The following is a 26124-nucleotide window of genomic DNA, read 5'->3' on the forward strand; positions in this document are numbered from 1 at the left end:
AAAAACACACAAATGTTAGAGAATTGCACACTGAAGACACCCCCCAAAGCTTAATATCACTGGGACAAAAGTAGACGATTAAAAAAGCCTTCCAAAAGCTGTCAAAAGCTTTCACAATGGATTGAACCCCCTGCTCAGCGGACTCACTGTCTCCAGCAGCGCCGGTATTCTCCCTGTCTCCATCCGGCGATCACTAAAAGACAAAATTCTCTCCCTTTGAGCCTCTGCAGTCTGTGGACCTCCGTCCCTCGACTCTTAAAATCACTCTGCTTCTAGCTCCGGCATCGGTTAAACGTATTTACCCAAACATATGGGTGATTTACCCCTCTCTTGAGCCTCTCCTGTCTTGAATTCAGGCCTGACGACACTAGGGTAGTCCTGAATCCAAGTCATGGCTAGGTACCTAAGGTGCTCTCAACCCTGTTTAAAGCACAGGTAATAACGCTTTCTGCGATCCTTTCCTTTGAGCAGGACCGGGAGCTGAACCTGTTCTGTCCCGTCACTGAAGGTTTACTGAAGCACTGAATGTTTAAATCGAGTGTTCTGCCCCTTCAGGCATTCCGGACAGCACTTTGTTAGTCTAGCGGTGTGTCCATAGCGGAAATAAGTGTGGCAGGCTGCTGGGCCTTACCTTCCACATTTACAAGATTCTACAGTCTGGATATCCCAAACCTTACAGGCTTGGGTCTTTTCTGCTTACTGGCTCACTCAATGTCGCTAGTCTCTGTCACCAACACCAACCAGTCTAGGTCGGTGTTAGTCGTTCCTCTTGTAGCACGGCAGGATTTTACTGGTTCCCCATAGCATTCCGCTATGCAGTACGAGTATCGATAGAGAACATACTCGGTAACTAACACACCCTCGGTTCCCTGTGATACGGGAACGAGTACTGCGTTCCTGGCCGTGCTTACAAGCTGCAGTAACTTGAGTACCCTACGGCGATGTGCCTACTTATATAGCCATAAGCCCCGCCCAGTTTGGCGGGAACCATCGCCATAGGTCTGTGCAGCTTCTGGTTTGAATTTTTACTTTGCACGAACCAATGGCCGTGCAGTATTGACTGCGTTATTAAAATGCGAGTTCCAATCTAATACAACAGCTCAATTTAGTGCATAAATCATTATTAAAAGTGACCCACAGTCTTAAACAATGAACAATATTTTTTATGTATTTACTTAACAACAGAGGTTTATTCATTTTGAAGCAAAAAGCTAACTAGTATACTTGGCATATTCGAAAAAATCCAATCTGTTGTCTTTAGTAGGAAATAACTACACATTGTAATGAATACGTCTCATAATTATGATTCTTGTTTATCTTTGACCTTTCAACCTACATCACCAGTTACAGTATCTAGGGACCATTTCAGAGTGATACAAAACCAGCCCTCTGAGCTCAAGGAAATGTACATTTATAACCATATTTGTCATAGTTTCAGGTCTGTCTGGCACAGCTCCACAACGTGTTGTACTGCTCGATTACTGAAGCATCTCAAGGGGCACGACACCACGTGCTAACCAGGACTGAATCTCAATTCGTGTACTTTCCATTATATACTGTATGTACTGTAGTGCGCATGAGAAAACAAAGGTGGTTTGATGGTGTGCTAGTGTACTTCCTTTAATATGTTTTATTTGAAAAATGGGAAATATTTTACAAACTATTATGAAAAAACAAAATAATAATAAACAGTTTGTTGAAGAGGTGGAGCTGAATGACATTGTGACATCTTTTGTTTCTTTGGAAAATGTGCAGCAATAAATAATTTGCAGAAGGACCACATGTTTACTTTGCATTGGGAGGTAAACACTTTTTTTGTTTCTTTTGTTTTGATTTCATGTTATATAACTTAAAGGTTAACATAATAAATGTTACTACGTCTGCATTTAGTGCATAGCAAAAGCAGCATGTGCAATTTAACAATTTGAAACAATTTTAGAATGGCCAGCTAGGTTAGTCTTGTCAGTCTAAACACTCTGATGTGTTATGGAGCTGATAAAACCTCTATTTTTAAACTTCCGAACATTTAAGTATCTGTCTGAGAAGAGGCGTGGCCTAAGTGTGATGCATCTGCAGTATGAATGGGACAAATTTATGCAAAACCAACCCATGCACTCTGGTTCTGTGATACGCAGATACAATTCTTGGTTTGAATTGAAACACTGTTTATTTCTATATAAAATCTGAAACACTTTCAGAGGAACTACGTATAGCAAAAATATGAGATATTAACAGATATTTTCGCCCTCATAAAATCATTTCATTTAGAGTCAACCATATGAATCACATCTTAAAGATTGCTTTTAAATTCTATAGGCTACATTTAAATAGATCTGGATTGCCAACTTTTTTAGCTTTTATTTGATGTGAAACATTTACATTACATTTATTCATTTGGCAGACGCTTTTATCCAAAGCGACTTACAAGTAGTTTTATACAGTGACACATTACTGCAGAGCAATCAGGGGTAAGGTGCCTTGCTCAAGGGCCTTTCAGTCATGACCTGCTGGCACTGAGATTAGAACCTGCAACCTTCTGATCACAAGCCCAACGCTAGCCCAACGCAAGCCCAAACATACACTTTTATAAAAATACTTCTATTCGCTTGCATCAGCCATCAAAATGTTTTACATTTGACACATTAAAAACAAGAAGCAAGGGCCTTCCAGAGAAATTTGCAGAAGCAGTCATCAGTGCAGAGAGTTGAGGAAATAGATGTAAGACGTATGAAGTTTCTTTCGCTTTTTTGCCCAGTTTCTAGGTTATAAATGTTCTACACAAAGACATTTTATTTAAGCTATGAGGTAGTGCTTAGATCTGGCTCCTTATTACTAGAACATGGGATGTGATGCCGGACAGAACGTGTAGTTTCACTTTCATTCAAGACTTGTTAAGCAAGAAAAAAGTTCCTTTATGTGGATAGTTGATTTTGATACGAGATATAAACGGTCTATGTATGTAACTTGTTTTAAATCTGGCGATCCGACTGCAAGTGGACAAGACTTGAAATACAGCTGTGTAAATCGATTCAAAACTTTTTGTGACTGGATAACTCAAAACATGTGATACAACACATACAGAGGTTTTTTAAACTTCTCACAAGGATTACATCAGGATTACAACAAGCATTTGCACTGAAAATGTCGCATGAGGTGAGTTTCAAATATGGACAGTGATGTGGGTGTAACACTTCAGAAGTTTTAACCTCCGCCACTTGGTGGCATTGTTCATTCATTTACAGTTCTACAGACTAACTGAAGCTAAGAGTGACCTGTGATATTACACATCTGCATGAACCTTTGAAATCCTGGCCAGTATTTTCCATGTAATGAAAGTGTCGACAGGGGTCCTTATGTGGTCCTGAAGTCTAAACTGATTTAAAAAAGCACAATACAAGACTTGAACTACAGTCCGCTTTTTGACATATTTTTCTGAAGCTTTAGGTTAACTTAAATACAATACAATATGGACAAAACAGAGGAAAGTTTGAATCATGAATTATGTTGTAAACACAGCATTGTTTAAAGTTAGACTGAACATTATTGCCTGAACAACTGGGTTGCCATACAGCTTTGGACTATAGGGGTAAAGATGACAAAACTCATATTTTACATTTACATTATTTTCACACGTTCCATTTTAATGGTAAACTGCTACTATAAAAGTACATGGTGTACATTAATGTAAAAATGTACATAGACAATTTACACTTTCAAACAAACATCAAACATTTAAACTATAGACTGTAAGAAAAACTGTAATTTTAAAGAATTCAACTGCTATTTCTCCAGATTTTTTACATATTGTTGAAATAATTATTGCGAATTTGCAAGAAAACATGAAAGTCTTCATTTTACATTTTAATAATTGTTTTGTTTTACGGTATTCGGCTGCCGGAATATAATTTTTTTACTGGATTGTTTTACAGTCAAGTACGGAAAAAAATGGTTGAATTACAGAAAAACATGCAATTTTATGTGAAAAACTTATTTTAAGGTTTTTATTTTACGTATTTACTATGTACATTTTTATTGTGCATCTTGAATGTAAAACATGTTTTGATAAAACATCAAAAAGGAACAAATAGCTAAAAGTTGCTGTAGCGAGGTAGGCGGGACGAGAGTCAGGATGCGAGGCCAGAGATTGTGGAGCATATAAAAGGACGAACAACTGGACCGTCAGTGAGAGAGGACCAGCCCTGGATTTTATGTTGCGGTTTGTGTTTATTTACATTTGATTTTAATTGATTAAAAGTTAGTTTATGTTCGCCGGTTCTCGTCTCCTTCCTTCCCTTCTAACGAACTTCATTACACTTGTGCCGAAACCCGGGAGGAAGGAGGGACATGCTGTCAAAGAGCCCTCGCTGCCGAGGGTGATCGCGGTGCTGAGGAGTTCGGGCAGCGCGGACGGGGGAAGTCCGCGAGTGGCTGCCCGAGGGGGTGGTGCTGGATCGAGAAGTCGGATGGGACGAGGACCTCGCTGCCGTACTCCTGGGTCGAGGTGGGGTGGCTGCCGTCCAGGAGGGAGCCAAGGACCGTTCGCCGTGGGCCGAGCCTGCTGCCAGCCACCATGATGGGGAGGAGCAGGGAACGGGGGACCAGCTGCTCTCAGCTGGAGGGCCATCGCCGGCTGCTAGGGGGCGGAGGAGGATCGAGCCGTCCACCGAGCGTCCAGTACCATCGCATGGCACCGCGAGGAAGAGCTTCTCTGCTGGCTGAGGGACGAGCGACAGCGTGTTGGGGAACCGGACAATTTTTCTTTCTTTTTTCTCTCTCCCCTCCCTCATCCCTGTCACTCCGGGGGCTCCCGTCTCCATTCACTTGTCTCGTCGGTGAATACCCCCAGGCGCTGCCGACTCCGAGACTGGCTCCCCGGGGGGGAGAGGGTACAGTCTCGGTGGTGCCCCCCAGCCTGTAAGGGGTGATGGGGGTATGTGGTGAGGAAGGCCAGACGAAAGCCGTGACGCGGGGGCGGTGGCGTGAGTGATAAGTGCAATCAGCTGTGTGCACACCGGTCCCGCATCTCTCACGGAGGAGACCGGGAGCTTAAAAGGTCGACCGGCAGGACTGTTGACGAGAGAGGACCGGGCCCAAACATATGTTTAGTTTGTGTGTATGTTTTATGGCCGGCAGTCTACCGTGAGGTGGCTGCCGGCTACTTCCGTGTGTTTATAGTATGTTTAATTAAAGTTTTATTGTTTGAATGTTCGCCGGTTCCCGCCTCCTTCCTTTCTTTCTATGGATCTTTATTACAGTGGCCTTTTCGTCACGTCCCACACAGGTAAGAGAGAAAAGCAAGTTGTCTGTTAGACAGCAGTTTCTATTCTGGTTAATCCCTTATACAAATAAACCTCTGTAGAAGCAAGCGTGTGTAAACTTGACAGTTTTCTGTTAGATCATGATTTCATTTATCTATGGAAGAAAAAAAGAGACACTTAGCCGTCAAGAGACGGGTGTCACTGAGATCGCTGATGTTACTGGTGTTGACCTTGGCTTTAATTTTGCATTCATAAATGGTGGATGGTTTCAAGTGGTCAACAGTGCAGTTTGTGCTGTTTCCCTTATTTATTCCCTCGATAAAACACACCTTTTATAATTGAAATAGGTTTTTATACAGTTTTCTAAAACATAAATAATTTCAAATAAGGAATAACTACAGTACCATTTTATTTTGGCAAATATTTGTAGCTGAATAAATATTATGGCTGTAAATTTGGCCCTGCATTTAAAATGAGCAACTTACCACATGTTCTGTTAACTGTGAGATTGATGGGTTTATCTTCATCAGTATATTCTCCAGTACAGTTATACAGTTTCTTGGGTAAAAACCTTCTAATTCGTAAGACTAAACACACCTGCATGTATGGCAAACAGGCATTCATTCATTCATATACATACATGGATGGCATACAAGTGCAGTGTATAGCCTACTGTATATGCTTAAACAAAAGGATGTTATTTTATACTGACCTTGACTATTTCATGTCTAGAACATCACAATGTTAATTGACTTGAACAAACAGGTCAAATGAAAGGATACTCACATTTAGGTCCAGGTTCAGGAGAGAAGCCTGTGACTATGGTAGCAAAAAACTTAATGATCTTCAGATATTGTGTATCCTTTTATATAATTCACAAATACACCGATAGGACACTGTTATCTTCAGTAGATGTGTTGTCGTGTAGAGTTTGTACCTTTTTAGTGGCCTGTTGCACAAGTGAGATGAACAAACGCAGAGTAAGTTTTGAGTTAACATAACCTGTTAAATCCATTACGTACCATGCACATACATTTAAAATGGCGGATGTTTGCATTTGTGCAGCATTTAAAGTCCCTGACATCATCGGAGATGGATCGCCAGTAGAGGCCGGAAGTGGATTTTTAGCTTTTGATATATTTTTGATATTATGAGGGCACATGACTTTCAAAAACAGTTGATCCACACTGATAAACTATTTGTAATAAACACTGCATGGGACGTTATTGGCTGCATAAATGAAAAAGCTAAGACATTATTATTTAAAGCATTTTAAAATGCACAACTCATTAATTGAGCTGGTTTATTCTGGGTAAGATATTGCAAACCAAAACTGGACCAATCAGCTCTGAGAAAGTGACATATATCATATTAGCTTTTAACCATTCTCAGGATATGAACTAGTAAAAATGCAATCACAGATATATTTTTTTACTAGTAGAATTGATATTGTTGATATCAAGAATACACATTTCTGCGAGTGGTGGCGTGATTGTTGATATCAAGAATCCACATTTTTACTAGTAAATAGAATTGTTGATATAAAAAAATGATTAAAAGCAAATTCGGCTTGCCTTATTATTCCTGCCTTGTAAATGTGTTTCAATTCATGACATCGTTTCACAATGATCTCGTCATCTTCAACAGAAAAGTGAATTGCGCTCATCCTCGCAAGAAGTCAATCAAACTGATGATGCTTTCCGTGTTCTGTGCGATTGGCTGTTTGCCGCACGTGTCGCACTTTCAGCCTCACGAACTTTGGATCAAACCGGAGTTGACAGAAAGTTTATTCCAAGCGTTGTGCTACAGGTGATCTGAACCAGGTCTGGTTTGTCTGGTTTTGTCAACTCAAAACTTACTCTGCAACAGACACCAGGGGGCACCATTGGCTACCATAGTAGGAAAAATGACAACGGCAGTCAAAAGTGCCCCAGAACTGTTTGCTTTCCTACGTTCTTAAAAATATCTTCTTTTGCATTTAAAATTACGTTTAACTTCGTTACAAAGTCATTTTTCCTACTATGGTAGTCAATAGTGTCCAAGAACTGTTTGGTTACAAAACATGGGTAAACTTACCTGGGTAAACGCAGAAACCAGATTCATGCAGCAGTCCTCAGAACTGTTCCCTTATGGTAAATAACAATGGATAGATATTCGTAAAGGACATTTTGTTTGTCTTCTAAACAACATCAGATTTGTGATTATATGGTACAGTAACCAGAAACCAGGCGGCGAGAGTGCAAGTAGAGGATATAAGTAACACAAAACAGATTACAATAAAATAACACAGAAAAAAGGGGCAAAAGTTATCAAGGAAAACCACATTTACAAAAAAAGATAAAAGAAAGACTTGTGCAGCGTCCTGTGCCCTAATACATGTGGTCACTTGGTTATGTACATGAATAAAATGTTTATCTTATCTTTGGAGAACTTTTATAATTTGTGATATTTGATGAAGTGTGGTCATTGCGCAGATTGGTTGTTAAATAAAAAATGATATAACCAAGTCCATCACTATTTATTCATAAAAATGGTCTTCATTTACAAGTGACATGATGTATTTGTTATCTGGCTCGGGTGGAGATTGTGAGCTGTCTGTGTGGTTAAGCTTTATATGACTTAGTGTTCACTTTGTGTTATTCTACATTTAAGTACTAAGTAAGAAAAATGAACTACATGTACTTCCTATAAGGTTAGGATTTGGTTGAGGGTTAGTTACATGTAATAACACATAGTTTACAGTAAATAAGTGTATATAAATAAACTTATATAAGTGTATATAAATAAACTTCTAATGTACTCTCCCTAATGCCTTCATATGTGTTTTTGACTTCTATATAAGGTTCTATCTGGCTCTTAACATGCGTAAGAGGCACAGTAAAAATAAAGTGTTACCACAACTTAATGTATAAAGTCACACATTCTGTTTACACTTATATGAGGAACAAGACACTAAAGTCATGTTAAATAATCCTCTCCAACACAAAGTTTGCTATTGACGTGTTGCATCTAAAATTTTCGTCTCAAGTTTTGTAAACTTCACGAATGCCTGTTGAAAAGACTGTTGCCACAAGTGATTTTAACTCTTTGATGAAAAAATAAATACCACAAAATTTAGAGAATGTATGCAAGGTTTCAGGAGGACAGCAACGATATGATAAAGAAAATAGGGGCCCTCACGCAAAAATATAGATGTTAATTCACGTTGAATAGGACACTTTCCAATCATGAAAATATACTGTAATATATCAAGCAATGCTTTTCCGACTAGGCCTTTTCTATAGATTCTGTAAAATATTGAGAGTTTAAATATATGAAAATAATTTATTTTTGCACGGGGGTGACTTTATCCTTCAAGAGTTGATTGGAGCCCGAATTGACTTTTTTAACATTACACACCATGAAACTATGGCTCAAGTATTTGACATAATTGAACCAAGTCAACCATAAAACTTTTTTCTCAGCATTATTTTAAAATGCTATTTAATATGCAAAACAAGATAAAAAAAATCTAATTACACAAAGAAATCATGCTGATATGTCTCAACTGTTTTTTACTAAAAAGTTTGGTTTTATTTATAAGGTGCTAAAAAAGGGGGATGTGGGCGTGGCCTTGATACTGCGGCTCCACTTCGCTCTGGCTCTAAATGATGTCATCAGGGAAATATGGGAGTGGCCATAACTTGAACATTTTGGCATCGTTTTCTACAATGGAAATGAACGGGGGCACGTTGTCCATCTTTTTCACAATATATGATCCACATTCACAGGTGTATAATGTGACATCGCAAAAGAACTCAAAACTGCTTCATTAACTCTTTCGTGCCGTTACAAAGCTACGAATGTGTTCGGAAGGAGTCAAAAAAAACCTATGAAGCCCTTTGGGAGAGCACATTATACGTTTATTTATATAGTTTATTTAAAAAAAAAAGTCCTATGCAACTAAGAATTATGCATGTGTGTCAGAAATCCCAATGTATGTCTGTATTCCCTTTGCATTTTAAAGTCAATCAAACTCTACATGAAACTGAACACAAACAGCTGATAATAACAGCAAATGTATTCATAGTTAAGGATGGGGAAAACAGTCAAAAGGAAAAAAGGAAATGAAAATTGCTCATTTTATTGTGTACAATAAAGCAAAAATGTACATTGACAATTCAAACTTTTAGACAAACATGTGAAAACCAGGCCAAAGATATCAAGCATCAACTTTTGAATATCAGTTTTACTCTTTCAATATTACAAATATTTTCGCCCAATGTTTATTAAATTATGAAGAATGATTTTATGTACGGTACAGAAAATAAAAAGAAATTCATAAAAAAAACAATAAACATACTGTCAACTTAATATTTATCTTAAATGTTCAACTTGTAAATGCGTAAATAAACCATAAAAAAAGACAAGCAGGTAAGAGGAGAGCTGAAGTCTGATGTCAAAGTCAGGTGGGCTTTACGCAAATACTGGATACAAAGTGTTCTTCAGTCATAGAAAAAATAAGGAATACATTTTTTCATCTCAGTTATTCTCATTCGCAACATATACTGCAAAAATAGTTTGGTGCCTAAATTCATAAAAAATGTCAGATTTTAGAAGTTCATTCAACTTCTGTTTTAATTGCCACGTTAAACTTGGGTTCTATTGAAAGACAAACAACATATGAACCCTGTGTGTTCAGCAACAGGTAACGCATAAAGTGTCGTTTTTGAGGTATATAATGAAAAATCCCCTATATAAATAAATGTGCTTCATTATTCCTCTTCAAAAGCAAGATTCTTTAAACATGAGAGTTTCCTAATGATCATCATTTTATTCATCTGTAGAATTTAAAGATACTTACTGTCGGGAAGCGTTTTTTGTGTTCCAGTAAAGATTATGTAGTGACGGGTGTCATTTTTGTCGCTGATGTTACTGGTGTTGACTTTGGCTCTTATTTCACATGTATATTTAGTAAATGCTTTTAATTGGTGAAAACTGCAGGCTGTGCCATCGTTTTGTGTACATTGTGTCCCTTAAATAAAAAACATACCTGTATGTGACATACATCTACAGTACCACTACTAACAGAATGAAAGTCAGAGTTTATTTATTATACAGCAACATGCTAAATTAAAAGAGAGCAGACTTACATCTCTCATCTTTACTAGGGCATCTGGCTTCATAATAGTCAAATTTAATCCCTGGACAGTTCTTATTCTTTAGTGATTTCCATGACATGACGAAGGAGTCGCTTGTAATATCCTGAAATGGCTTGAATTTATCATTTTGCCAATCTGTAAGATAGAAAACTTAAGTCACAAACACAACATCAATTCTCATTTTAAAGATTTTGTGGTCCATTGAACATATTAATATATGGTGGCAAATGTTAAAATGTTGTTTTTATGCCATTTTTTTCAAGGTCATTGTATTGGCACTTTCACAGCATCTAAATGAAGCATAATAACACAGTTGCAACTTACCACATGTTATGTTAACATGAATCTTTTCACTCTTGATGGTTATTTTCTCATAAGAGTATTCTCCTTTGCATTCATACGTTTTGTTGGGTAAAAAGGACACATCCTGATCTAAATTAAAATTATGACTCCAAGCTGACAAAAAATAACATCCATTATCAGCTTAACTGTCATAAATGTGAATATGTATGTGACGTACAAATATTTATTAGACATTTAAAGTGTCAATGCTTCACATTTGTGATACTTACCATCTCCGGTGCATTTGACTTGCATGTGTGTGTCATGACAGTGATGTGGTTTATTACTCCATATAAACCGAGTGGGGATTGTTTTATTATAGGTTATTTTAGGTTTGTCTGAAAGAAAGTTGATGAAGTTGATTAAAATACAGGAAAAATGGCCTAATTCAGATCAGACACACAAAACTGAGACAACATCAGGATTCTCAAAAGCCTTGGAAAAACTGAATGGGTGAATTAAATATGAAACATCAACTTTTATAGTATTGATCAGGATAAAACGCTTTAATTCCCAGAATGCAACTGTATTTAGAAAATTATCCTTCCTGTTATTCCAATTACATATCCTGTTAAATTTAAACTTTAACTCCTAAATTAAAAGACTATAGAAAAATCCATTATACTGTATAATGACACATATAAATCAGCAGTGGGGGTGATGTCCCCCACTTACAAGGTTGATGTAAATGGACCTCAAACTTTGTTTTGTGTTGCTCTGAATGACAAAGGTGTGCAGAATACTGAGAAACATCAACGTCAAAGAAAGCGAATACCACACCAAGACTAAATACTGTATACTTGACAATCCATCTATGTTCTATGCACCTCTGTGATTGATCAGCAGTAAACTTGAACCATTAAATAACAAATATTTGAAAAGTTAAAGCTGTTTATTTTAATAAATACCAACCTGGGGGTAACATGGCCATCATTGTGTAGTTACATGTCTCAAGTGTAACGTTTGACGGCACAGTTTTACACGCTTTCTCATTTATTATTTGAACACACTTTGTCAAATTCCACTTTCCATCTTTATAACAGACCTGTGTATCATTCAGGTATTTCACAAAGGGAGAGAGACCTGTCTCATCTATAGAAGAGAATGAGAGACAATACATACAGAACATAATAAAACATTACAGTCTTTATAGTATAAAAATCTTTATATTCACAAGTTTACAAATGTCTTGAATTATCCTGAATTAACCTTCTTCTCAATAACAGTTCAGGTTAAGGTTCAGGGTTCATTTATGTATATAAAATAAGTTAAGTTATTCATGTTTCTTCATAAAACATGAACTAATATTTATTCACATGATATAACATTACATTACACGATTAATAAATGCTATAAAAGCACTTGCTTTAACAAATGTCAACAAATTGGTCCTTATTGTAAAGTGTCACAATTCTTCTGACCTGCTGTTAAATAAAGTTTGATTTCACTCCAGACTGACAAAGCTTAAGTTCTTTATGCAACGAATGAAATACAATGAATGTCAGACCGTGCAGAAGAAAGTTCTGGTTTTAGCAGGTGACAAACACTGATAACATTTTCATTCATCCACCTCCAGCAAAACAAGATGAATTAAATCATTAAATCTTACCGGTATGAGTGTCAAAAGTGTAGATTCCAGGGACTTTACAGTTTTTTACTTCAATGGTGTATCGAGTGCACGGTTTTAACTGATCAAACGGTATTGTGAGGCTTTCCTTTATGCCTTCTTTGGTTGTGATCCCAGTCCCATTAGTTTCTCTTATCTGGACAGTGTATGTCGCATCAGCAGAGCCATTGAAAATCTTCACCTCTAAGCCTTTCGAAGTCAACGAAGCATTGAAATTGCCTTTATAGGAGACAAACAAACATTATCACATTTCTAAACAGAAGCAAATGTTTTTTTTGGCAAAAATAATGGTTCAGCTATATAAACATATTTATTTTCTTTTAACTCATAAATGTATTTTATAATTAATTTTTCAAATGTATACATTTATATATTTATATAAGCATGCTTCTCCCTAACTTTTCTTTCAACTCATGTAAGTGGACTTAAACAAAACAGGTATACAGATATAAAGGTATAAAAAAGGATACTCACATTTGGGTTCTGACTCAGAACCTGAGGAAAGCACAAGTTTATAAGTTAAGTTTTGATACAATAGAACATTTGATAAAGAAAACAGATAATCTGTAAAAACGGTGGATATCTAGAGTTCAGATTCAAGGCTGAGATGCTACTTGTTATCCATGCTGGTGGGTTTGTTTACACTACCCTGCATTACAACAACACCTTGTTGTAATAAAACAATGCCTAAATCAGCATTTTCTATTTTAAATATTATTTGACCATAAACCAATTTAAATGATATAAAATGCTATTCAATAGGCAAAAAAGATGTACTTACACAGAGCCATCCATAGAAACAAAATCAAAGGCCCTTTTCCGAAGGATCTCACCATATCCAAGGGTTGAAATGTCTCTTATAAGTCCCTATAAGTACGGCATAAAACACACACAAATCTGAATTAACCATCAGAATGTTTCAACGTTTGGTCCCCATCTCATTTTTAATCTTACGTGTTCACAGTCGTCAGAACAGTCGGTTTAGTATTCAGTGTGTTTCCACCTAATAAAACCTTCAATCTGTTGTCTGCAGGTCTAAAGAGCCTCATCTCGGCATTAAGACCCTTTGCAACAGGAAGTTACATTTTCTACCACATCAACCACACATCTCTTGCCTCGCACGCTGTCATGACAAAAAGAAAATAGTTTTGAAAGCAATCTAAAGCCGAATGTCATGATAGCAGCAGACACTGTCATAAAAATTCAACAGAAAGTTTGACTTCAATGACAATAGATGCAGAACAATTTCTCTTTGTAGAAAACGTAACCCTATGTAGATCAAATCTGCTACAAATCTACTAAATAATATACAAATGTCAGTATGTGAAATGAGTAGTATGTCTGAATCCTTAGTTATGAATGAAAGTGGGCTAGGAAAACCCAGATAGTAGAACATCTATGTATACAAGTCAAATGAACTAGGGATACCAAGCTCATGTACTCGTACTCATACTCGTAAAAATTCCCCGATACCAAAGACCGATACCTCACGTGACATAATTGACAGAACGTTCCAGTGCACACAGAGACACCTGCCGTAGCAGACACAATGTCAAGAGTGTTCACACCTAAATCGCGCTATTTGTGTTTAGTTGGACGCTTGAACATTTGGAGTTTAGTGAAATTCGTCTCATTGTAGGGGCTTCTGGCAGGCGGCTCCAGTCTTGTTGCGAAATGGCGGACATGGATTTTGTTGAGCAGATAGCTGCGCATTATGTGCTATGGAAGGCTGAAGATAGACGTAGACTCGTTCGGCGCCGTGTCAGATTTCTGACGTGTCAGATTTTTTTGTTTCAGATTTCTGCCTCCGCTCTCTATGTCATAATCACGTCACTACTAGAGCAGGCTCCTGATTGGTTAACGCGGCACAAATTTTCGCCAAAGTTCAGATTTTTCAACTCAAAAAATGTAATAAAGACTTATTTAATAAAATGTTTACATGAAATTTTAACTTCTAGTATGTAAGTACAGTATGTACATTTAGTATGTAAGAGTTTTAATTAAGCTGTGTATAATGTAAATATAATGGCTGAAAAGGTTGTAATGTTTTACATTTTTTAAGTTTTTAATACATTAAAATTACAGAATTCATATTTTTATTTGAAGATTTCATTCACATCAATATACGGGAGTAGAAACTGGGCTGTATGAATGTCATCAACCTCTTCCGTAAGCGTCTCCACACAAACCCACTTTTTGATTGATAACAAATTGAAATGAATACGTCTCATAATTATGATTCTTGTTTGTCGTTGACCTTTCTACCTACATCACCAGTTACAGTATCTAGGGACCATTTCTGTGTGATACAAAACCAGCCCTCTGACCTCAGACATTTTCTACATATAACCGTATTTATTGTGTTTCAGGTCTGTCTGGCACAGCTCCACAACGTGTTGTACTGCTCGATTACTGAAGCATCTCAAGGGGCACGACACCACGTGCTAACCAGGACTGAATCTCAATACTTGTACAATATGAAAAAAGCTATTTAATTTAAACTCATTGTTGTGTCAGAAAATGATGAACCCAACCGCTGAGTTAAAGGGATAGTTCACCCAAAAATGAAAATTCTGCCACCATTTACTTCATTTCAAACCTGTATGACTTTCTTTCTTCCGCAGAACACAGAAAAATATCTTTTGAAAAATGTCGTTCGTGTTGTGCGGAAGAAAGAAAGAAATAGATTTGAAATGACAATAGGATGAATGAAGTATAACAGAATTTTAATTTGAGAATGATGTCACAGTTGTGAAATGTAAAATGTTCATAACACACAAACATGGATACCGTAAAAAAACGACCATATGAAACACAGAGAAGAGAATCTATAATAATCCTTTTTTAATGACATAAGTGATGTATAAGTTGAAATGATGATCCGTCTCACCTCAACACAAGAGAATGAATCTCCTGAAATCAATTTTCATGCATGTAGCCAAGGCCTAAAATCTAGAAACAAGTTCCATCCTTCACCACTGAGTGGCAGTGTTCATCCATGACCGTTTTTACAAACTGACTCCCACACATCTGCATGAACCTTCAACCCTTTGACCATTAAAAGAGATATTTCCCCATTTGAGGCTTCTGGTCATAAGTACAATACAAATGATTATAATATAACTAATATATATATATATAAATAATATATAAAGTTACTCCGTTTTCTTCCCATAAGTTACAACATGGCGGGGCAGTTTTATTTTGATTGCCAGATTTGTAATAGGAGCATACATCTTCACTGGAACCCAACTCCTATCCCATAATGCACCACAGGAAAGAGGAGCCGAGTTTGATCTTGTCCTGTTCATGTTAGTCATCATGGTGAATAATGCATTAAATCTGAACACCTTTCCTTTTCTCTGATCGGCCTCTTCATTGTCTTTATTGTTTTTAACCATGTGCTAAACACCATAGCCGATGAGAGGAAATATATTCATTGTTGACAGGATGGGGAAACAACATAGTGGTATCTGTGTGTATGCTGCAAGTTGTATTTAATGATCAGTTTAGAGGATTTAATTGGAAATGGTGAAACAAGATAACATTCAAGTTCATGGCTGAAAATTGCAGATGTGCTTCTTTAATAGTACAACAAATTGAACATTTATCCAAGTCCACACTGGAGCACACTGGTTGTTTTCTTCCGTGTGCATCCTGTGTAACCACAAATTATTGTCTGGTCATGCATTACTGTATAGTAAGATTTGAGAGAAAGACAAACATTTTCAAATTGTCTATCAAGGTTTTGTCTTAATAACATGTTTTAATAAAACCCTACACCAATAGCATGAAAGTGCCATTTTAATATAAACATTTAATATTAACCTAAATATATTGCAAAAATTATTAAACTTAAAGCATTTCCCTAACTTAAATTTATTAAATAACAACATTGAATACTTATTTTACTCTATTATTTGCAAACCTAAACAACTCAGAAACTTGAAGTCATTTGTGAAGTTGACGGAACAGCTGCTGTGTAGTAAACCTGAATTTTTTTTTTTTAAACAAAATTCATTCATCTTCGTGCACGCAAAACATGTATATGACTCTTTTTTTTCTGTGGAACACAAAAGAAGATATTTTGAGAAATGTATCTCTGGTTTTCTGTTCATACAATGTATAATATAGGGGTCAATGTTGTGTGGTTCCCATCGTTCTTCAAAATATCTTGTGGTTCTGAGCGACATAAGTGTAAATAAAAGACCAACAAATGTTAATTTTTGATCATTACTGCTTTTAAATTCACATATTTCCTATTGTGAAACTGTTGAATGAGAATCTGATGGGCGCACACCTCAAGCCCTGTATATTTCTAACACAGAGATAGACTTTCAAAGGAGGTTGCCATGGCACGGTTTTGAAGGCAAAGAACTGTCCAATCATCATCGAGTTGTACACCAGATCGCTCGGCACCAAATTAACAGAGCTATAGTGGAAAGAGGCAGGTAACAAGCACCACAGAGATGAATAGAAGATGCATAGCTGACCATCTGAACACAGAAACCAAGAGGACCCTGTGGACTAAACAACAAGTCATTAAAATTCCAGATCAAAGGATACGTGCATGCCAACTACTGGCAATCGAGATGCTCCTCTACACCAAAGCATAGAAACATCAACTTATAGTTCTTCATAAAGGGACCAAAGATGTCAATAATGATTGAATGTGAATGAGAGAAAGAAAGAAATGAAGACTATGCCACAAGGAATTCCAAACATCTTGAATGCGCTTTGATGTATACATCTATTTTTAAATGGATACACAGTTTTTGTTGTCTCTTGAGCTCTGCTGTATTATTCCTAAACAAACAGCAGGTATGGTACTGGACTCTCTGGAGATGTTTACCTTCTATACGGGATCTTCTGACAAGGCAACTCTACCTATTCAATTTGTAAATGCAGGATCTGTCAGTCGAAAAGTACTGTACATTTCAACAAATACGTTATTTGAGTTTAGCGACTGAATCATGCACCTTATTTTCTAAATAGAAAGGTATCAGATAATAATCGTTGGGTTTTCAATTAGCATGATGGGTTGTTTTAACCCATTGTGGGTCAAATATAAACACAATTCTGGGTTAATTTAACCAATTGGCTGGATCCATTTTTGAAAATATTCCAATTTTTTTTAGTAAATCTAATCAAATTCAATCTTATTTTTACCATATTTTAAAGATATATATAAGATTGCTATTCAGCACGGGGCAGGACATGAGCTAACAAAATAAGGTGGTTAGAGAAAATAATGCAATATAGTGGAAGGACCTTACCAGGCGGCCTATAGGGATTTGATAATAGAATGCTCCTGACTGCATGACATATTGGAGATAAAACAGGGACACCGGCCTAATGAGGAGCAATAGCCAAGGCCATTCCAAAGGCCAGCGTGAGCTAACACATTTGCTCTTTGTCATGGCTTTGCTGGTTTAGGATGGTTTTAACCGGTTTATTCCCAGTTTGCCCAATGAAAAAAACTCTGAGCCAGCCTGGGAGACCAGTGAATTAGCTTAGGGTGGTTTAATTTGTTTTTCATCACAACCAGAAGACTACAGCGATGTCATTAAATCATTTATGTGCCCAAGAAGATACTTTGAGAAACGTCTCTGTGGTTTTGTGACTATATAATGGAAGTCAATGAGGTTAATGTTGTTTGGTTACTATTCTTCAAAATACTTTCTTTTGTGTTCTGCAGAAGAAAAAGTCATACAGGTGACTTTGATAAAAAAAAATATTTATTTACTATAAGAAATATTTTTTTTAAATAAACTGTAAAATAAAAAATGACCCTGTTCCCTATTTTTCTTGTAAATTTGCAATCTTTTTCTATAACTTTATGGTTTTGACCATATATTTTATAAATAATTATTCTGTAAAATACAGTGCAGTGTATCCCTTTAAATACCGTCAATACAATAATGAGAACAAAAAGGAAGAATGAAACTTAGAATGGCAAACTACATATCCCCCTGAGAAGTCTCTTTTTGTACAGATACATTGGTAACACCCAAGGGATTTGACTGTGAAGGCTAGCCACACACAGCAGGCTGCCTTTGTTCCACTGAAAGCGTTTGTCTTGGATGTAGTGAAAAGAAGAGGGGTTAAAATCCAATTTAATCGATATCACTGGAGATGTACAGATACAAACAGAGGCTAAGGACTCCTCCCTTCTCAAGCTGAAAGTAAAAATGGAATAAAATGTTGAAACGCCTTTGAAGTTTCAATGCTAAACCCCGAGCATGTCAATACTCACTGTATTGTTACAGACATCCACAAAAAAGATCTAGGAGATGATGCGAATGTTGTGTATTTCAAAATACAACTCAAAATATACAAATACATTTTCTATAAAAATATTTTATTTGAAAAATTACATTTGCTCAATGCAAGTTAAGGCACATGTGAACATCTCCTCAATCCCAGGTCCAAGACATGCACGACAACACATCCCATTATAAATGGTCCCACCATCATTGGCAAATACCCCCGTTCACCTTCCATTCCCCCACCATCCAGGTTAACCCTGCGTGTCCCAGCTAATGAGGAGTTTCCGTGGCCTGCTGAGCGCCCGGGTTGGGCTGGAGCTTACCCCCGGCGTGGGACCGGGGGAGCGGGACGGTAGAGCACCGATGTCAGCCGTCGCTTCGCTGCACATACATCATGCCGGTCATTAGCGGAGGATCAGGCTGGACCTTTGGCCAGCGCGCCACTGGCGGCAGGGAGAGGATGGTCATAAAACCCAAGCTCTGTCACTCATTGTCACTTAAAGCGAGAATTTATCAGGGCCTCTGCCTGCGCACCGATGAATAATGAATGAGGTTCTGGAGCTTTGCCTTGACGCTCCGGTGCTAATGGGGCCGGAAAGCTGCAGTAGGACCATCCTTTGTGCCGCAAGGTTGCGCTGTCGGGGTACCGACCGGCCTCTATTGGTGGGCGAGCCAGACCATAATATCACACATTCACAGTGAGGTCTGACCTCCTCTTCTCTTGATGTATATGCCTGGAGCTGCATATCTAGACCCTGGGTAGTCCATTCTGTAACACAAAAAGTGAAGCAGATTTAACACCGGTGCTTTTTCATAGCCATTTAAGAGCCCTTGCAATTCTCTTTTGTCTAAAAAATATTCCGCGTGTTGACATTCCCTTGCGTTATTGAGATACAATAGCAAATTTTCATTTTTGTTTTGACATAAGGCTGTTTAACGCGGCCTTTGAGGAGTTGTAACATTATCCCCGACTACATATATGAAAGAAGTTTTGCTTTCAAGATTTGGATTCGGGGAAGAGAAGGTTATCCCTCACGGGCACTTTAGCATGGACTCATAAAGCCTAGGATGTTGCATCAGTACCCTACACAGCCAGAAAGATACTACAAGTGTGGTAGGGCAAAGACTTTCTTCAGAACCAAAAGGCAACAATAGAAAAGCTTGTTTTATTTTACTCATTAATCCTTGCAGTTAAGGAGATGAAGATATCTGACAGTTTGGGAACTTCTTTTAATCATGGAAGGATGTAGATACATTATAATCTGTAAATGATTAAGCTATGCTGTTATTCACACATTCACAGTGCATTTCAAGCAAAGCCCAACACCAAAGAGAACTTGCATCCGTCGCTGTTTGAGGATGGTAAAAGGCTTAGAGGGGACAAGAAACAAAGGGATAGTTCAACCAAAAATGAAAAATCTTTCATCATTTACCTCTTGTCATTTAAAACCTGTATGACTTTCTTCTGCAGAACACAAAAGATATTTTAAAGAATGTTAGGAACCAAACAAAAAACACAAAACCAATGCAAGTCAATGGGTATAGCTTTTGGCTGTTACTAACATTCTTAAAAAGCTTGCTTTTGTGTAAATTGACTGTGTAAAGCATGATCCAGCAACGCGTGTCGAACGTGGAATGCCGAAAATACTGTCACAATTAAAAGTGTGCCGTAGAAAACTTTTTTGTGAGGAAAGTTTGTTGTGTTTTCTGGACTGAAGGAGGACTTCAATTGTACACTTTTGATACTGCACCTAACCATAAGACTCCACGGCCTGATGAAACAGAGTTTATACTCGGTCTCAAAGTCTCTGAGCGAAAGACTTTTTGATTTATTCAGAGAAAGATTTGGGGGGGAAATGAAACAAACAAGCAAGGCATTCTCCTCACTTTCTTCCCGTCGAGTCTTTGAGAACTTTCTGCTAATTACGAGCAAAGCCCAACACCACAGAGAACTTGCATCCGTCGCTGTCTGAGGATGACAAAAGGCTTAGAGGGGGCAAGAAACAAACAAGATCCAGAATAAGAAAAAAGATTCCCAGCTAGCTGCATGGGCGACAGAAACGTCTAATCAGTCGTTTTGGTTTTTTTTGCCTTCAGCGCCGTATTGAAGCAGTAGTTCCTCTGATCAGTGAGCGAAGGGGCCGTCCCACTGAGCCGATCTGTCGTCCTACGAAGCACGGGTCAGTCCTTGGCGAGTATCCTTGCGCCTCCATTTACTTCCACATTTGTGTGTCTGGCGTTCATTACCATGCAGAGACGCATGCCGGGGGTAACGGCACCCCAGGACTGCCTGGAGGGGCCGCGCTGTATCCAGCATCCATTGGGAACTGTTGCACGGCTGGTTGCCGTCGAAATGGGAGCGCAGGATGGAAACATGATGCATTATGTGACTCCCTGCCTCAGGGTCAGAGAGGAGGCGACGTGGCATCTCCGCCATGCGCTCGTAAACAAGCAGAGGATGTTAGATCTCTTGATCGTATTCAGAGGCTTTATAATGCTGATTTTTGAGCAAACTAAACTAATCAAGGCAACTTTACCCCTTCTCGCGTTCACACAGGGGAAATCGTCAGAAAGGTTAGGCGCCGAGCGTCGATCCGGATGACTCGTCTCCAAACTTCGCACTCTCTGGATCGTTTCAAACAAACACGCGGGGAAAGTCCGAAAGCTCTGGTGTGGTATAAAGTGATTTCGTGCTGAATACTTAATCGGAAGCGGAGGCATGATGGACCATTGCGAGAAATATTCACATTCGGTGTGCTCGATGGGACCGGAGTTGTAAATAGTTAATTATGACTGTGTATGCAAATGTTGGCCTTTAAATGAATTCAAGGAATAATTTCCATGTTGGGGCATTTGCATAAATGCATATTACATGCATTTCACACTCAACACCTCAAAATGTCATAAAGAGTGATAACAATTTTTAATTGAATTCTAGTGTATTTGCTGGTTTTGCTGAACCTCATCAAGTTCACAAAATGGACTACTGGCTTTTCATGAAGAAAAAAAGGATTTGATGCATGTTTAAAAACACCACAAGAACATAGCAGTTCTGTTTTATTGATTAAATAAATGTACATCTATATGCATATTTTCATATTATAAAATAAACTTATTGGAGACTTGGTGAAATAACAAAATGGTATATATACTGTGTATATATGTATAGATAGATATATTTTACTTTAACAATACACTTCCATTAGTGTTCCTTTACAAATTCCTCAGTTAACACCAACCGCATTGAAGAACTGACATTACTGTTATCCGTATTCCTGGTGGGCTGGTCTTACCACAAAGCCTGAGCTCTGACTGTCAAGAACAGGTAAACGGAACGCTGTGGAGACAAGGGGGGAAGGAGAAGGGGAGCGTTAGGATGACTGTGTTAATTGGACTTTACAGTAACAGTGTGACAGGTGTTGTTTAGGAAAAAAACTCTGTAAACACGCCGAGCGGTTTGTCAGGAAAAGGCAGCTCCATCCTTCTGCACCCTTTTCCCTTGCCGGTTTCCATCACGCAACCTCGAAATTAATGTTGTCTGCTTGTTTATCACTTTATTGGAGAATTGTGAGAAAACGGTAAACTCAAGGCCAGCATACACACACCGCCACGTGGAGGCGGGGATTCGTGTCCTCATCAAACGCTCTCTCCGATAGAAGCTTGGATAGCTGCTTCAAGAATAGTCCGACGGTGCCCCCCCACCCTTGTGCCAAGAAGCTGTTAGCTAGGCATGCCATACTTGTCATTTAAAACTGAAAAACAATGTATTTTCACAGCCCCGGCAGGTCATGCCACTTTGTTGTTTCGTTCCTGTCAGAGCAAACTACTTTTAAAACACAGGATGTCTTCTCTTGCGTTAAAAGCTGTCAACAAATAGTCGACAACAGCTCCCAGCGTTCTCCTCGGGCAAAGGATTTGTCCAAAACAGATGTTTCACCTCTAAATATAAACATATCATCTATTGCACTCGCTTGTAAAGGAGTAAAACAAAGTCATTTTGTTTAAAGGAAACGTCGGTCTGTTGTAGGTAAACGTCAGCAGTCTGCAGCTGCGATGCTGTCAACTCCAAGCGGCTTTGAGTGTGATGCGCTTGTGTTCAAAATGCGATTTCAAAGCTGTTTTTCTCTCAGCCAAGGACAAGCAAGGTCATCGGGCGCTGAAAAATGCGGATTACATATCTCTGCACTGAACCTACAGACCAGTTTCCTGCGTTGCCCAGCCTGCCTTCCAATAATGACCTCCGCCCGCAGAGCAAAGCGTGGGAATGAACAGTCAGGCGCAGCCTTTCGCTCCAGCGTGCAGCGAGGCCACAGGTTTATGCAGGAATGTCTGTGGTCGCACGCTCGCCGCGTAAATCAAGGCCTCAAAACAGAGCGCATTTCATTCAGTGAGGTTGAAGAGCAAAGCTCGGAGGACGCCTGCATCTGGTAGCGTTTTTGATTTACTAGGGACCTGCACAACATTACGGCACTGGAAAACGGTGGGAGCCCGAGTCCAAAGGGTTTCAATGCGTAGGCGTACAGTCTGAGGGATTTGGTCGTAGCGGTTGGCATCCAGAAGGGCTCTGCCATTACAGAGGATATGAGAAATGGCGGTTTTTGCACGAGACATACTGTAAATAATGTATAATGTCAGGGGGCAATAAATGGAAAATGAGAATACCACAGTAACACATCTGACATGTTTATGACATTGCAAAACAACCAAAGTGACTTTATGCATAAGTGGTCACATCATAATCGAATAGCTTAACATTTTCATTTGTATTGATATATTGATACAAAAAACACATTTAGCATATAAGCAGCATATACATACATCCTAAATGCCCAACTTGTACATACACCAATGTGAACAACGTGTTTGACATGATTTTAGTTTTTGTGATTGTGAAACAAATGTGCATGATGATTTGGGAACATATTATGAAGTTTACGACAACACTGCCAATTTGACTAAATATGTGAAAATATACCTCAAATGATACGAATCACCTTTAAAACTCTAATCTGAATAAAATTATCTAAATAACTGCAACAGCTTCTGAAAAATAAAATGTACATGGAAAATGGTATGCACTGTAGCCTTAATATAAATACAGTAATAAAGAAAAAACGTATCATGTATCCAAGCTGCACATTAACAGTTGACTTCTAAAGATGCACAGGTTACCGGCTGAACCCTGTGAATACTTTATTAAGAATTTGTTCAAGAATCAAAATGATTTTTAATTACTTCCTTTACACTCCAGATTGGAGTCCTAAAGAAAATAATGGCAAACATTCTCTCTTTTCATGCTTACTCGAGCAGGTCTGTCCCTTTTTTTCCATTCACAGTCTGATGGAGAGAGGCAACAGGATGCGAAGTGACATTTCGATTGGAAAGAATTCAGAATTCAAAGCAGCTGTGCTTCAAGAACCACCTGTAAAGACACCCTCTTGGTCACATTTCTTGTGAAACCTCAACCTAGCATTTGCTTCCAATCGGCGGTTTACGAAAAACCCAGAAAGGTTGTAGAGATGCTTCCTCGGCCAGACGACTTGGGCTAAATATACCAGGGGATTCTATTTAAATGTTTACGGGCCCTGATTAGAGGGTCGCCTGTTACAAGGTTCACCACTATAGGCCATGTATTTCCCTATGCTCCCTCTAGAAAATATATGCTGTATAGATGAGCAAACCATTGGTGTATGGTTTGTTAGAATAGGACAATATTTGGCCCAGATGCATCAGGAATCTGATATCAAAATATTGTATCTTTAAAGTTTACCATCAGAGGCGCTGTAGCAGGCCGTTGCACTTTTTTGGCTTACCGCTGTAATGAAGAGTAGACAAACCCAAAAGCTGAAATTCTAAGCTTCACATAGATGCCAAACTGAGAGCGGGCCCTTACTTAGTATCCCAATGGTTTTTGGCATAAAAGAAAAACGTACAATTTTGACCAATTTGAATGTTGGATATTGCAACAAATATGCCCAGGCTATCTATGACTGGTTTTGTTGTCCAGGGTCACATATAGGATGCCTAGAAATTCAAGACATTTCACAGATGTAATACAAATAATTGGCTGTAATGCAAAAAATTGAGCTAAAAAAATAACAACAGAGCAATAGCAATTCAGAAGGTAAAGATCATTCCTTGTCGTCTTGAAACTCCGAGAGATATTCACGAGATGGAGAAACTTTATATAAAAGCAAGTGAACGGTTTGAATGGATGTTTGGAGAACATCCCTCGATTCCCCTCACTAACTAATTGGTTTAAAGTTGCCAAGCATGCCCCACAAGCTATTTCAAACCTGCACGCTATTGATATTTCAAAATCCTTTGAATACAAAACTCCTTGAAATGCACTAGCTGTTTTTTACCATGCATGTCCACTGGGGTAAGGAACTTCTGTTTGCCCTTTGTGTTCTATTTTTGTTTTCCCAGCTGCACGTCTAACTCCGAACTTGGACGAAGTTTGGCTCAAAAAGCGACAATCGCACCTCGGCTTCCTGGCGACTTCAAGGCAGAACTTACCTCAAGCACCGGACCAAAAGTGAAGCGGCACGTTTCTCTTGCCGAAAATTTTTAGAAAGCTGGCAGCTGAATCTGCTGGCTGTGCAGAGTGGACATGTTACAAGTGCCGGTCCCTCTGGCAACAGACGGATATGGAGAGCTGAACCAAGCACCTGGATCTTCAGAAGAGGAAATATATTTGGACTTGGTGCAAAATGTGGAAACATCTGACTCAGTTTATCTACAGTACTGACATATTTTAGTGCCTCTGCAATCTGCCGACAAAGTGTACATGGATCAGTCAGTGTGTAGCAATTAGTAGATACTGTTCAATACTCGTTTTATGCTAACTAAATTGGAGATGATTTTGTAAAAATTGTTCAAATAAATATTGCAATGTATTAAAATATCTTTGAATTTATAAAGATGATACCAGCTACAGATTGAAATCGGTCAGGGATCTGTTGTAATGTAGTTCGATTGTACCACCACTAGATGGATACCTGCATCTGTTTTCCAATATCAAAATATATTCAAGATGCATAAACAACAGTAACTCAGACCCTCCTTTTTTCATTTCCGGTGTCAAGACTGGGCCAGCATTCTGTGAATGACAGCAACTTACAGAAAGTGGAAGCAAACAGGCAGAATAAGTCCAATATCAATTGTGATGTTTACTACAGTTTGTTTTCGTTTTCTGGCTGTTTCAAGGGAGCAATTTCCAGTGATGAAATTGAACTCTCCTCCCCAAGGAATTCATTAGAATGCAGGAAAATAGTTCCCGTGTTGATCTCTTTCCTAGGGGGAATATGCCGGACGGAGACCCCGGGGCACGAGTGTGATGCACTGCAACACGCCAGCTAATAAAGCTTGGGGCTAAGTGGTTGTAAAAAGAATACAAATAAACACTAACAAATAGGCGTGGGCGGGGCTAATGGAGATTGACTGGCAAGCATCATTAGATTCCACAAAAAGCACAATTTAAAGAC

General features: G+C 38.4%; 1 protein-coding gene across 1 annotated transcript; it reads right to left on the reverse strand.

The window, feature by feature from the left end:
* Nucleotides 1-9361: 9361 nt before the first annotated feature.
* On the reverse strand, nt 9362-13441 carry LOC306903064 (receptor-type tyrosine-protein phosphatase C-like). The gene is made up of 10 exons (XM_079472004.1): nt 13323-13441; nt 13150-13235; nt 12843-12863; nt 12351-12587; nt 11654-11833; nt 10972-11079; nt 10724-10855; nt 10391-10534; nt 10102-10272; nt 9362-9740 (listed from the first exon to the last, which is right to left on the reverse strand). The coding sequence occupies exons 2-10, from the start codon at nt 13202-13204 to the stop codon at nt 9703-9705; spliced, it is 1086 nt and encodes a 361-aa protein (XP_079328130.1). The 5' UTR covers nt 13205-13235; nt 13323-13441; the 3' UTR covers nt 9362-9702.
* Between the last annotated feature and the right edge of the window lie 12683 nt (nt 13442-26124).

Source organism: Barbatula barbatula, assembly GCF_947034865.1.
Source record: "Barbatula barbatula genome assembly, chromosome: 13".
NCBI lineage: Eukaryota > Metazoa > Chordata > Actinopteri > Cypriniformes > Nemacheilidae > Barbatula > Barbatula barbatula.